Source organism: Molossus molossus, unplaced genomic scaffold (assembly GCF_014108415.1).
Source record: "Molossus molossus isolate mMolMol1 unplaced genomic scaffold, mMolMol1.p scaffold_m16_p_6, whole genome shotgun sequence".
Taxonomy (NCBI): domain Eukaryota; kingdom Metazoa; phylum Chordata; class Mammalia; order Chiroptera; family Molossidae; genus Molossus; species Molossus molossus.
In genome coordinates this window covers 96,605,184-96,620,551 of record NW_023425399.1, presented here as the reverse complement: position 1 = coordinate 96,620,551, position 15,368 = coordinate 96,605,184, and the positions used below count along the sequence as shown (strand labels likewise).

The following is a 15,368-nucleotide window of genomic DNA, read 5'->3' as shown; positions in this document are numbered from 1 at the left end:
TGGGCTCCTCCCCTGAGCTCTAAATGTTGGCCAGAGTGAGCCCAGTGAGAGTCACAAAAGGGGTTCCCACCTGCCTGGGACTGGTGGCCCGTGTGTCTTTTTTTCTCTTCCTCTATTCAGCATCAGCCCTCCCTCCAGCCTTATAGCCACTTTGACTAGCTCAGGGGTTCCCGGTGCCAAAGCCGGCTTGAGGGTGTGAGAGCGTCTGTTGTGTACATGGGTTGTCTCCGGTGTGCCTGGTAGGCTAGCAAGAGTCCCAGCGGCTTCTTCGGGACTACAGAGCTTGATTTGTCCAAGCGCTGACTTTCAGTGACATCAGTCTTCCGTTTTCAATTACAAGGAAAAATATGGCTGTTGTAAAAAAAAAAAAAAAGTACAAATAAGCAATAATAATAATAATAAAAACGTCTGTAATCCCATCTCCCAAGATGATAATAGCTCATTTTTATGCAACACATAATCCATGTCAGACACCATTCTCTATCTATCTATCTATCTATCTATCTATCTATCTATCTATCTACCTACCTACCTGTCTATCATCTATCTAATCTTCACAACAACCCCTGGAGGGAAGTATTATTATTATTATTTCCATTTTATAAAGGAAACTGAGACACAGAGAGGTTAAGTAATTTGCATATAAGTGATGGAGCCAAGAGTAAACCCAGAGCCTTAATTTAGTCACTGTATAAGCGAGCCTGGGAGACACATCTGTTCACATTTTGGTGAATTTCCTTCCTGTCCCTTTTTTTTTAGGGGGGGGGGGTGTGCATGAAGGTATTAGACACTGCATATTGATTTTAATAGGTATTGTATTATTGTCAACTTTGTGACTGGGTTTTTTCGCTTAACACTACATTAGAGCATTGAATAATCTTCTAACCCATTATTTTAAATGACCACATGGTATTCCATAAAGGAGTGAATATCATAATTCACCCCAGCAACCCGTCATTTTGGATAGTTTTAGGTTGTTCTTAATTTTCTTCTGTTATTAACAATGCTGTGATCATAGGTAATCTATCAACACAATTATTTCTTAGTCGAAACTAGTTGTTACACACAGAGATTGAACTGCTGGTGCAAGGGGTTTGCAGAATGTTAAGGCTTTGGATACATACCACTCGCCTGCCCCCAGGAAGGTGGCACGACGCTCTGCTCCTCCGTGAGCTCGTGAGACGTGCTTTGGAGGATAAACTCCAGCAGTGGAGTGTAACCTGGGCTGGACAGGGGAGAAATGGGCCCAAGGACACAGGGGTGCAGATGGAAGGGAAGGCTCTTCTGCAGAACTGCAGGTGTGGGAGCCCAGGGGAGTGACTGAGGGGCCTGCAGAAATAGCTCGTGGGCTTGGCAATGCACTGGAGGAGGGGCTGAGCGTGATGAGCTGACAGGAGTGAAAGCTTATCACCTCCCTGCTATGTCTTAGCACCCGAGAACATCAGGCTTACCTTGAGCAGTTTCTTAGGAAAATATAAAAAATACATATTTTAATCCTCACCCGGGATATTTTTCTATTTATCTAGATAGAGTGGGGGGAGGGAGTGAGAGAGAGAGAAACATCAATGTGAGAGAGCAACATCGCCTGGTTGCCTTCTGCACTGACCAGGGCCGGGGACCAAACTGCAACCTTGGTATATGACCTTGACCAGAATCAAACCTACAACTTATTGGTTTGCGGGCCAACGCTCTAACCGCTGAACCAAACCGGCCAGGGCTATATATTTATATGGAGGTGATCAAGGAGTAGAGTGTTTTTTCTTGATTACCTCCCATGAGCAACTATTGAATGACAAAGTCATGTTTTAATGTTGTTGTGTAACCAGGCTCATGAGGTCAGCCTGTGGCTTGTTTGAGCATATGTGAAGTGCCGAGTAAATGACACAGACACCAGGAGTTCTGGGGTCGAGCACTACAGGGTTGGAAGGGGTTCGGGTAGACCCAGACCGTGGCAAGGTGGGTGAAGTGACAGCCAGGAGGGAACCTTCTTGTCCAGTCCCTTGAATCCTACTCTGGGCTTCACCCTTTCTAACTGTGGGGACTCGGTTAACTTTCTTCACCTACTCTCATTGCCTCGTCAGTAAGGGGTGACATTAGGAGCCACAGGGCCTGTCATGCTGAGGATTAAATGAGATAATAGGCGTGACCAGCCCATAGGACGTCCTCAGTAACCATGGGCTTGGCAATGCATTGGAGGAGGGGCTGAGCATTATTATTTTGATAAGTGGATGTGCAAGGGCAGCCAGGTTGAGAAAGCAGAAACATTCCAATCCTATGTGAAGAGTAGGGTGAATCTGGGTGAGAGATCCGGGCCTCTGGACCTGGGGGGAAGATGAGGAGGCCTTTGGGAGCAGTATGGAGGAAAGGTCATTGGTCAGTGGCTGTGACCCAGCTCCTTGCATGTAGCGTTGGTGCTCATCCGTGGGCTCCTCTCAGCACCCCTCTCCATACCTGGGAGGCTTAGGTAGTCTCCCCTGGCTGGGGGAGACCATTTCCCTCTGCCCTCAGTGCCCAGCTCAGCCCCACTGAATTTCTCCTCCCATGTAGCACCTGTGATGTCTCACTTCTCTGTGTCTGGCTCTCAGGGAGCAGAAGTGATGGGTGTCAGGGTGTGAGCCAGGGGAGATTGGGGAGGGGTGTAAACTCGTCCTCCTCCTTCCAACCCTCCTCCTCACTGCTCACCTGCCAAAATCATTAAAGCCACGATCTAATTACACAGGATCTGAGAATGGGTGAAAGGCAAGGGAAAGAGAGTCTGTGAGTCAGTTCACCGCCAGTTCATTCATGATTCTCTGCTTCCAGAAAAAGCCCAGACTTGTGAGCTCCTTCCTCTGAGGCCCAAATGACGGTGGGTGTGGGGTGGCCCCTCCTCGGCAAGCGGGACGGGGGCTTAGTGACGGAGCATTGGCTTGACTTCTGTTGTCATGAACACGATGAACAGCTCAGCCGGCTCAGCTGTGCACGCGGCACCGTGATCTGGGGGTTCCAGCCCCCTCGTGGCGGTGCCGCCTTCCGCCCCCGAGGTGGCTCGTTGGGGATGTGTCTTGTCGCTGCTGTGCGCTGACTGTTCCAGACAGTGCAGGGGAGGCAGTGGGGGCGGCTGGCGCACCAGACGCAGGAGGCAGCGAGGCCTGCCATTGCCTGCCTTTTCTGGAAGCCCCTGCAGACAGCTTCCGGCTGGCCCAGTGGGGACAGATTTCCTGTTCGGTAGGAGGAGCCTGTGCCTCTGCCGGGGGCGGCAGAGAAAAAGAAAGGGTAAGGCTGAGCTTGTGCACCCCCTGGGCAGGGCGAGAAGGACACAGTCCCGTCTGCTGTGGCCTCGAGGCAGACAATCCGTCCTTAGGCTGCAACTAACTCCACCAGCACAGCCTCATTCTGTGTGTTGGAAGGCACCCTGTGAGGAACTTAATCCTCGGTGTGTAGCCCTTACTGTGGACTTTGCAGATCAATGCTCAGATTGGTTCGGGCTCTCAGAGCTCGCACCGACCTCGGGTAGAAGAAGGCTGCGGCAGGCTGTGCGCTGCTGGCGTCTGTGAGGAGGTGGCTGTGGACTTCTGCGTTCGTTGCGACAGTTACCCAACAGATGGCAGTCAAGTGTCTTGAGGAGGGGATCCTCTTTTCTCGTTTGTGCAGAGGCCCGGGGTGGGCTAATGCTAGTCCCGCCAAAAGGCCAGAGAAAAATCAGTTCTGGGGAGAATGTATAACAGATAATATGCAGATGCGTAAACCATAGGCCGACCTCGCTGTGACCCATGACTAGGCCCCGGTTCTCCCATGCTTGCTCGGGAAGGGTGAGGATCCTTGCTAGCTCCTCCTCCAACGTGACCTCTCCTCTTCCCGGCTGTGCTCCTTGCTTGCTCTCAGGGAGACAATGTTTTGGAGACACAATGCCTGACGTTGAGGAGCTGGTGCTTCTATTTGTCGCCACCTGCAGGAAACCCCAGCCCAGGTCCCCTTCGTGCTGGACTCAGAGTGACCTCAGGCTCAGCACAGGCACACAACCTCGTGGAGGCAGGGAAAGCTGGCCCAGCCTGCCCACGCCAGGCACAGGACATGCTCCTTCTCCTCCCCTCCACCTGGACAGAGAAAGGGCACTAGTTCTCCAATCTTGGGAGCCTTGAGCTGCTTAGCTAGTGGTTAGGATGTGCCATGATGACCCTGCGGCAGCTGCTGACCACCCCTGCACCAGGCAGCTCTGCTCCGATTCCAGGCCACAGGCGCCGGGCTGCCCACAGTCCTCCGCCTGGAAACACACAGGCCAGCGCCTGAGAGCACAGGCCAGCTTAGGGCGGGGCTGGCTGACCAGGGCCTGTGGGCCGAACACCGCCCGCCACCTGTCTTTATGTGGACCTCGAGCTGAGAAAAGGTTTACATTGTTCAAAGGTTGAAAACAATCAAAGCAAGAATAATATTTCATGACGCAGGAAAGTTATATGGAATTTAAATGTCTGTGTCCGTAACGTTTTATTGGGACAGAGTTGTGCCCATGCGCTTTTATGCAGATTGTGGATGGCTGCTTCGGTGATACAGCGGTAGCGTGGAGTAGCTGAGGCAGAGACCAAGTGGCCTGTAGGCCTAAAATATTTACTATCTGGCACTTCACAGGAAACGCTTGCTGACCCCTGGCATAGAGCCCGAGAGGCCATGAGGTGTCCTGGAAAGAGCCCTGGATTTGGAGACAAGAGACCTGGCTTTGAGCCCCTCTTGCATCATTTAGCAGTTGCGTGACCTCGGGCAAGCCACCTTGCCCTCGGAGCCTCTGTTTCCTCATCTGTAAATGAGAATATCCACAGTGCCCGCCCGCCTGTCTCATGTGGCCACGGTGCGGATCAGATGACAAGGACACGCTCGTGCCCTGGGAGCTGCGAGGCCTCTGTGCGTGTTCAGTATTATTTGCCCTAGAAGGCAGGTCAGCCCTGGCCATCCTCTTTCAACCCTTTTTCCTCATCATTTTCTCCCTTCTGACCTCAGGGCAGGGCAGGGATTTTTACTGACCCTTCGCGTCTCCCTGTTATGACCCAGTTCCCGTTAGCAGGAGGACAGCCAGGCTTCCTGTGTGGGCATTTTCTCCTCTCACCGAGCACCAGATCTCAGGGCTGGATTCTACATATCCAAATACACCTGCCAGGGGAATCGCAGGCTTTCACTCATGGCCATGCTGATCACGGGAAATCCCGGGGCTCACGCGACCCTTGGGGGGAAGGTGTGACCCACTGCACTGACCGTTCGCCAGCCGAGAGAGAAGGAAGCCCGACTTTCATTCAGTGTGTTCTTCCGTCGGTACATGCACTCGATTACAATTCAGCATGGGCACGGGGCGCTAGGCCTGGTTTGGAAAACGGCAAATCAGATAGTCTGGGGTTCTGCTTGGAAAAGGAAATGCAAAACACACAGGAGGGACCTTCTGCAGAGCAGTGGTGAGGTGTGCCCCGCCCCAGTGAGACCGAAGGTTATCGGACACGTGGGGATCCTGCTCTCTACTCAGCCAACTGCGTGGGCCCCATTTTGCCATGGAACGTTCTCAGAGGTTAGAAGACAGTCCACCCTTGTGCCAGAATCAACTTCCCCCTGCCCTGTGTTCACCCGGCTTCCTGATGCCTGGGCCTGGCCGCAGCCAGAACGGCCTGGACGCTCCGCCCCACCCAGCTCCCTCTGCCTCTTGATGCCGAGGCTCCGCGCCCCACCTTGCCTCACATTGGCCCCGCGCTCGGTACTTTCCTGGAACAGGGAGGCCACGTGTCCCGAAAGCCCTGTGTGGGCTCCTGCCGCCAGGCCTTGCCTGCACAGGCGTGGGTACCTCCCCTGCCTTCCGAGATGCCCCTTCATCTCCTGGCTCCCCTCCACAGTCTGCAGAGCTGCCTTTCCTGGCCAGACGTCGTGGGATCGCAGATGGAAAGGGGCCCTTCGTGTTCTCGTTCTCTCACGTCTGGTGTTTTCTCCACGGCATCCCTGACAGTGGCTGTCCGCCCGTGTGCTTGGCATATCATGACTGCCTAGGTGTCTCTAAGGATGGGAACTCACTTCCCAAGGGCCTCCCGTTCCTTGTCAGGTAGTCTTAGCCACTAGAAATGTTACTTTTTGTGAGCTAAAATGTCCTTCTTTATCATTCAACCTGCTAATTTGAATTCTGCCTCCTGGAATGATTCCGAATGTCTGATACTCCTTCTATAAATGCCTCCCAGCCCCTTGATTCTTTCTTCTGCTCCACTGTGCCCTCTGGAGTCCTAGTGGCCCTTCTGACTGACTGATGTTCTGACTGGCCAATCACCTTCAGAGACTCCTCTGATCCCCACCCCACTGTGGCATCACTGGCTAAGGGGCCCTGGGCATCTTGTGGCCCTGCAGAGAGGTCTTGCCTCTGTGAGAAGTGAGCCCTGGCCTGGTCCTGAGAAAGGATGTGAACAAAAACAAATGGTTCTCAGAGTTCCTGCTGGCAGGGGGAGGAAATAATCAATCCCCGCCCCCCACTTGACCCAGTGGGAGGCCTCTGCAACTTGGAAGATGATGAAGAGCAGGATCAGCTGGACATGGTCAGGGTTGTCCTGGTCCTTTACAACCACATGTCTCCTAATCTCTGGGAGGAGACCTGGAAATCTGTCTTGTTAACAAGCTCCCCAGGGAGCCAGAGTGTGGCTCAAATTTCTAGCCACTGACCTTGGGGTTGCCTGAGTCTGGCCTCGTCCGAAGTCCCTGGTTCTGTCTGCTGTTTCAGAGGGGTCTTTGTGGTGAATCAAGAGGGGATGGGAATCTGACAGGGACTAACCTACTAAAGCCTTCAGCTGCGGACAAGAATTGGAGGGTCTTCCCCATGATGGTTCTCATTAAGTGAGGATTGAGGAAAGAGAAGACATTGTTCCCTCCTGGTTTAGGGGTCTCAGCAGGTCAAAAACCAGCCTTCAGGGCCGCGTAGGTGGTGTGTGTCCTCTGTGGGTCCTCTGATGTATTCTCGAGTAACTTAGAAGACTTACCTGAGGGAAACAGCAAATAGCAGAAAGCAGTAGATGGTGAACTTGGAAATCATGGACACAGACAGCATGGTAGAGCCAAGGAGTGCAGAGGAGACAGACCCTTGGGCGCTGGGACATCAGGGAAGGCCAGGGAGAAGGTGAGTGGAGGGGCCAAGACTCTGGGCCTCCGTGAAAACAGCTCTGATGTTCGTCAACTTCATAGACTGGGCCGAAGATATCCGAACGAAAGATTCTGCTACATAAGAAATAGAAAGCCATTGCAGGGCAGGAAAGGTTGCCTCGGGCCTTGGAATGGTTGGCACCCAAAGGAAAACTAGAGGAGTCTCCCTTCCCATACCACACAGCAACCCCTGCCCTCTGCTCCCCATCCCAAGGCGGGCTCCAGCTGGGGCCATCTGGGCAGGGCTCAGCATGTTGTCAAATTTACGTTGAGTTCTATCCTCCTTGAGGCCGAGGCGAAGGCTGAGGCATTTGGGTGTTCAATGAATGGAGCAAAGATACAAGAAGCAGATACAGGTCTTTAAATTAGGTAACCCGTAAGTGTGAATTGACTGGCTACTATTGGTGCCTCTAGTCTTTGCATTAGTTATGGCTTTGACAGTTCTCATTGGCAAAATCCATTTTCCTCAGTGAATGTTTACACTGTGATGAAGTACGGAGAACAGATTGGAGAAGGCAGAGTAGACGCGGGGACCCAGTAAGAAGCATTTCAATACCCAGGGGAGATATGCTGGGATGGTTCAGTGTGGCACCTTGGATTTGGGCTGATTCATGCATCCCAAGGCAACATGTTAGTAGATAAAAACAGAAGTCCCCTCTACCTCTCATTTATGCCATGCATTCAATTTAGAAATGACCATTTGACTGTTTTTTAAGCTTTATTGAGATATGATTGACATATAACAGTGTATAAGTTTAAGGTGCACAATGTGTTGTTTTGATATACTTATATATAGCAATGACCATTTGGCACCAATGTCAGAAAACGTGTTTCTTGCTCAGTTGTTGACAGTGATCATGGCAGTTCATGCATTCTGGAGGGGAGGACGGATGGTGTGGGAGTTACTTTGGGGCCTCTGTTCTTTTCCCTCAGGATCCTACTCAGCTGAGGCTTTCTCTGTCCTTATTCTCAGGTAACAGGTATGAAATTAAGGTGTACACTGGTGATGTCATTGGCGCAGGAACCGACGCTGATGTCTTCATCAATATCTTTGGAGAATATGGAGATACAGGTAATGAGTTTGAAATTCTTCCTTCACAGATCCAGGATTCTTTTTTAGGTGGACTGTTTCCTACCCTTCTTGCAAAGGAAGGCAGCCCTAGTCTCTCCAGATTCCTCTGTTCAAGACTCTCTTTTTGCGATGTGGTTTGTCGTGGGCTTCCCTGGGCAACAAGGTGCTCATCTTATAAAATTTATGTGTGTGTTGTGTTTTCAGAATAAGGTGTGCTTGGCTTTTGGCTTGATTTGAAATTGTCCTGCATCCTAGAACAGATCCAAGCTTCACATCATTAAGAAACTCATTCTCACCTTTTTGTCTACCTAAGCTCCATGTCCATCTTGAGTTAGATTTTGGAATGTGGCATGGGCTGATTCAATGCAGTCATTTGGGATAGACCAGAATGGGGTCAGGCATAGAATTAGACTTGGCTTCATAGATGGAACAGGAACTGAGGACACAGACACAGCTACAGGTGTTGGGAGGAAATTCAGGTCAGCAGAACTGAAACAGCTAATGCCAATTTAATGGAAGAACATAGGAGTCAGTAAAGCTACTGAGACGTGTAAATTTTGGACACAATATATTAAAAAATTCAAAATGCATTGCTGAGCATATAAGAAAAAAAGAGAAGTCTCCGGGTGCTGAAAATGAAGAGGGAACTCAAAACCAAAGTATTAGCTATGAATTGATGCCTTGGCTCTTGGAAGGAGGGAGCTTCACATTTGACAGTCTACAGGATGGGGTTTATACTCATTTGAGGTCAGAAAAGGAAATATTAGCCCTTCGTGAGGCAAGCTATACAAAATTAGAGCCACACATAAAGCCAGGAGTCTTGAAGGTTCATAGGAACATCTTCAGTAAACAAAAATACACACACACACCAGGAAAAAATGTGTTCATCAGCACAGTAAACTTATCTCTGCAAGAGTTCTAGATAAAAAGACAATTGCTAAGAAATTGATACCCTAGGCTTGCACCACATGTGGGCTTGAGGTTTGATTTCACACTACAAGTGTACTTCGAGGACTTCCTCTCCCCCAAATACAGAAAATTGGTTCCATGCTAGTAATACCCTTGGGTGTTTAGCAGAAGAATTGAGATTCCCACAGATAAAGTACTGAAGATGAGTTCAGTTTCTAAAACTACAAAACACTTATGGACACAATTCAACGTGGCTAAGCATTAAGAGACACAAAAACAATGAGATTAACCTCCTCCCTGCTAAATTTCAGATAATAGAGTGGCCTGAAAAAGGCTATAACTTAAGTATTTTAAACTGACTATCAATATGAAAGATACAATTGAAGAAAATAACAGACACCATGAAAAATATAGCAAACAGAAATATAAGAAATAAAAATATAGTTAGTAAATATAAATGCATAATGAATGGCTTACCCAGCAAATTAGAAACTATTGAATAGAGAATTTGTAAACTATAAGATAAATGTAAGCAAAATATTTAGATGTAGCAGAGAGGAAAGGGTTGGGAAATATAAAAGAGAGGTCATGAGACGTGGAGGGAAGAATGCATTCTGATACATGTTAAGCAGGGGTTCCAGAAACAGAGAATATATAACAGGTGAGAGGAAATATTTGAAGAGATAATGGTTGAAAATTCAAAAATGAGCAAAGATATGAATCTTCAGGTTAAAGTAAGAAAATGAGTCATTAAACAGGATACATAAAAACATCCACAATTAGATCCATGTGGTGAAGCCAAAGGCAAAGAGAAAGATCTTAAAAGTAACCAGGTTTGGCAGATTACCTTTTATTAAAAAATTAGATTTATAGAAAATTTCTGTCATCAACCTAAAAGAGGACATAAATTCATTGAATAATATCTTCAATGTTCTGAGCAAGAATATATATCAACCTAGAATTCTGTACCCATCTAGGTTATAGCTCCACAGTGAGGGCATAATTAAGGAATTTCCATGTGAACAAAGAGAAACGGGCTTTACCACTCCTAGACCTGTGCTTAAACCGCCACTAAATAATATGCTTTAAGAAAAAGGAAATTGTACCCAAAGAAAGGATGGGATGCGAGAAACAAAAGTGAGCCAAAAAATTGATAATCATGTGACAAATCTAAGCAAGCATTGACTATACAAAGTGATAAAAATAAAGACTTTTATCAGGGCATGAGAAAATGTGGACCCAAAATACTGAAAAATAATAATCTTTGAGAAGGAAAGTGGATAAGGAGAGTTAAAACATAACAAGGTTCTTGGTCCCAACCCACTCTCCCATCCCTAGGACAGCGGAGATATTAACTTTAGAGTTTAATATTAAGTATGCATATTAAAATTATAAAATTAACCACCCAGAGTAGAAATGTATAATTTCTAAACCAGTAGAGGGTGTGAAAGGAATAAAAACTCAATCCATCCAATAGAAGACAGGAAATGAGATAAGAGAAATTTTTTTTAAAAAAGCATGGTTAAAAGCAAAAAAGTAAGATAAATGTACAAATAATCACAATAAGTATAAATAAACTAAATACATCAGTTAAAGGATATGTATTATCATATTAAATAAAAGTGAATAAAACCCAGCTTAGATATGTGATACAGAGGGGCTGAGAGTAAATAAGATAAATAAAGTATTCCAGGAACATATCAGCAACGGGAAAGAAGCTGGAGTAGTTATATTCCTATCCATCAGATTAATCTTTAAGGAAAAATGCTTTGTTAAATATAGAAGTATATTAGGCAATGGCAAAATTAATAAATGTGGAAGATATAATAATTCTGAACTTGCATAAACCTTGCAACATAGTCCAAAACTATGTGAAGCAAAAATTAAAATTCTTGGAGAAACTTGAGAAATAAATCCTAGTGGGAGATTCTAGCACAATACTCAATAATTGATAAGTTAAGTGGATACAAACTTAGTATGGATGCAGAAGATTTTAACTATACACAGAAGATTTTAAGCCTTATTTTAATAAGGCTTGATTTGATGACAGTATGTGGATCCCTGCACCCAGCTGGTAGAGAACATACTTTCTTCCCAAGCACGTAATGATCTAAACCACAAAGTAAGTCTTAACAAGCTCAAATAAGTCAATATCATAGAGACCACAGTCTTTGATTATAAGTCAATAAAATTAGAAGAAACTGCAGCCTCTTACTCCATTTACAAACAAACATTAATAATAATAATAATCATTAACAAAATCCTGGATAATTTACAAATCATTTGAACCAATGAGAAAGTTTAATAAAGGTGCTGATATCAGATTGATATACGAAAATTAATAAAAAATCAGACATTTAACTTAAAAATATGTAATTTATAATAGTAATTACAATTTACCTAAGAATAATTAACAAAAGAGTTTTCTGGAAAAAAATAGAAAATTTTATTTAACTATATACAAGAATACTTAAACAAATGGAAAAATATATTATGCTCATGCATGAGAAAAGATTCAATTTGATTAAAAAGTCAAATTTTCTCAGATTATTCTATAAATGCAGTGCTATTTTATTTTATTTTATTTTATTTATTTATTATTTTTTTAATCCTCACCCAAGGACATTTTTCCATTTTTTGTTCAGGTAGAGTGGGAGGGAGAGAGAGGAACAGAGAGAGAGAGAAACATCGATGTGAAGGGACACATCGAGTGGCTGCCACCCGCACAACCGACCAGGGCCAGGGACAAACTGCAACCGAGGTACGCACCCTTAGCGGAAACCGAACCCGGGTCTCTCAGGACCGCAGGCCGACGCTCCAACCGCTGAGCCAAACCGGCCAGGGCTGCAGTGCTATTTTAATCACACTTCCAAAGGGCAATAGCCTACAGCTTAAGCAGCTAATAAAGTTCATGTTCTTAAAGGGCTATGTATTGCCAAGACAATTTTGAACATTGTAAAGTATATTAACAATATGGGGATATTTACCTTGCCAGATATCAAGACATTGTAGGTCTCTAAAAACTGGAACAGTGTGATATGGGAAGAGGATAAACAAATAAACCAATGGAACAGAATAAAGAGTCTGGAACACATATAGAGCCAGCATTATAAGTCGTGGGAAAGGATGAAATTGTCAAGTACGGGTGTGTGGACAATTGCCTCACCATATAGCAAAAGATAAAATTAGATCTTTTTACCTTTCACCGTACACAAAAATAACTTCCAGATGGGCTAAAGACTTAAATGTAAAACAACAACTCTGTGAAATTTTTAGAAGAAACTCTAAAAGAGTGTCTTTTTAAATCTTAATTCAGGATGGAGTTTCTTGAACTATTCACTAAAAGCAAAACTAATAAAGGAAAATATTAATAAATTCCATTAAAACAGGGAAAGTGTTTGCATGACGAAAGACACCAGACAAAGGAAAGACAATAGAAAGACAATAAAGTATATGAACAAAAAAATTACAGAAGAGCAAGATCTAAATGATATATATGCCAATCTTTCATATATGTACATATATTTATGAACTACATACACACACATATATGTTCAATCTCTCGAAATAATCAAGGGAATGCAAATTAAAACCCCAATGAGATACTATTGTACACACAGTTAAACAAATTTTGAAGATATGTATGTTAATAATAATTGTGGAGAATAGGAACTCTCATGCATTGCTGGTGGAAACTGATATAGTTCAACCATTTTGGAGGACAATTTTGCAGTATCTAATAGGTTGAAGATGTGTGCATTCCAGGACCCAGCAACTCTGTTTGTAGGTGTCTACTCAGAACCATTTTTGCAAATGTGCAGCAGAAGGTAGGGATGAAAGAATCCATGTCAGTGCTATTTACAGTAGCAAAAAACTAGAAACAACTTAAATGTCCATCACTATGGGAATGCCTACATAATAGTGTTTGCTTCATTCAATCACTAGTCATTGGACTAATGAACCAAAGTTTCTAGCATCAACAGGGTAACCTCAAAAACATAATATTAGCTGAACAGAAGTAAGTTGCACAAGGGTAAGTGATGATCATGATCTGAGGATGACAACAGGAGCTCTGGCGACAACTCCAGTCACTAACAGAGTGCTTACTCTCAGTGCTTCACTTGTATCAATTCATTAATCCCCGCAGTAGACCCTGTGAGATGGTGCTGTTATTTATCATCCCCAGGGCACAGAGGAGGAACTCGTGACAGAGATGTGCACTAGGATGTATTTATGTAAAATTCTAAAACATGCAAAAACAGTGTATTTTCTTTATGGGTACATACATGTGCAAACAACAATATATGGGAACAATGTATACCAACCGAAGATAGTGTTTATTTGAGGGGGTGTGAAAAGTGAGATTTGAAATCTGTCATAATTTATTTCCTTTGAAAAAGAGCCCTGGCCAGTTTTGCTCAGCAGTTAGAGCATCGGCCCGCAGACCAAAGAGTGGTGGGTTCGATTCTGGTCAAGGGCACGTACCTCGGTTGCAGTTCAGACCCCAGCCCTGGTCGGGGTTGTGTGGGAGGCAACCAGTCGATGTGTCCCTCTCACATTGATGTCTCTCTCTCTCTCTTTCTCTCTCTCATTCTCTCTCTCTCTTTCTCCCCCTTCCTCCCTCCCACTCTATCTGAAGATAAATGGGGGAAAAAATGTCCTCAGGTGAGAATTTTTTAAAAAAAGAAAAAATTTTAAAAAGAGAGAAAGGTCTAAGCAAATTAGACAAAATGTTAACATCTGTATTAACTCTTAAATATGGGTGGTAAGTACATGGATGCCATATTATTTTCTATATGTTTGAATTGTTGTGATTTACAATTTAGAAAGATTTAAGGAACTAGATTTTAGAAAAGAAGGAAAGCAGAAAGGCATCAGCAGAAAGTCGGTGCTCAGATGGGACTGGAGGGGTTCTCGTGACCTTCGACTGGGAACATCATGACGGAAAATCGCCAAGCAGGAAGAACAAGTTAGAATGAGCCCTAACTTACCCGTGTGACTTCTGGCAAGGCCTTTGACTGCTCTAAGTCTCCGTTTCTTCATCTGCAAGGCAGTTACTAATTCCTCCTTCTTAGATTGTGGCAAGGACTACGGGAGAAAAAACTCCATGGTGATAGTTCTCACGGGTGTTTTCCGGACAAGGAGTCTGCTGGCTGCTGTCAGGGTCCAGCCACGGCATGTACACCCACTACCATGGCTATGCTCCCAGTTCAGGACAAGCCGCTGGTACAAGCAAGGTGGGGCGTCAGGTCTAGGGGTTGGGTGCTCGTCGGTTTACTAGGAGGGGCACTCCAGACTGAGGCAGAAACTCAGTACGGCTTCTGGCACCAGCCACACACCAGGCAAGCCTCTGCCTGGCTGGTTTAAGGAGCCCATAGATCTTACAATGAAGTTACTCTTGTTGACTTTTTGTTTAAAAATTAACTGTTTTCAGAGCAGCTTTGGCTTCATAGCAAAATTGGGTGGAAGTACAGAACAGGCCCACATATCACCTGTCCCTCCCGCTATGAAACCTCCTCCCCTCGGCTTTTGAGGCCATCTTTCAGCAGATGGACCATCACGGCTTGGAGTCGGTTCTTCCTCCTCCTCTGGTCTCCTTTGTAATTTTCTTGCGTGTCTGTGCATGCAGGGGAGCGCAGGCTGGAGAGCGAAAAGAACAACTTTGAAAAGGGAGCTGAAGACAAGTTCGCAATGGATGCCCCTGACCTGGGGCAGCTGATAAAGATCAGTGTTGGCCACAACAACAAGGGGGGGTCTTCGGGTTGGTTCCTGTGCAAGGTGGGTTCAGCTGCCTGTGTGTGGTCCCTGTGCCCTGGGAGGGGGAACGCTGGCTCTTCTCAGGGTTCTATTTCAGCCCTGACTTCCCTCTCACGGTCTGTCTGCCTCTGCTCTTCCGCCGAAGCCTGCTGGCCAGCCATACCGCCAAGACTTTGCCCAGGTGATCACCTTCCTCGGGAGCCCAGCTCACCCTTCGGGGCTCTGCCATGAAGCTTTCCCTGACTCTGGCCCGCCAGAACCTCTCCCTCCCACGCATGTTCATAACCCTGCTACCTAGAGCATTCCTTTGACCCTAATCATAGGCTTTCTTGTGACTTATTCTGGGCTGTTGCTTTATACTTCAAATTTCTGAATCTCAGTTCCTTCGTAATTTCACCTACTCAGGACAAAGTTACAAATCAAGAAGATGACACAAAGGCTTCTGGGAAGCTGACACGTATCTGGTCCCACGTTTGTAAGGACAGCTCACGCCCCTGGCTGT

The 15,368-nt window shown here is 45.8% G+C and overlaps 1 protein-coding gene across 2 annotated transcripts in view; it reads left to right on the top strand.

Annotated features, from left to right (window-relative positions):
- Nucleotides 1-15,368, top strand: part of LOXHD1 (lipoxygenase homology domains 1) — a 149,073-nt gene that overhangs the window by 30,641 nt on the left and 103,064 nt on the right. For both annotated transcript variants that reach the window (XM_036245260.1, XM_036245259.1), the window contains exons 5-6: nucleotides 8,102-8,200; nucleotides 14,739-14,887. In XM_036245260.1, coding sequence (XP_036101153.1) covers nucleotides 8,102-8,200; nucleotides 14,739-14,887 — 248 coding nt within the window. The remainder of the gene's footprint in view (nucleotides 1-8,101; nucleotides 8,201-14,738; nucleotides 14,888-15,368) is intronic.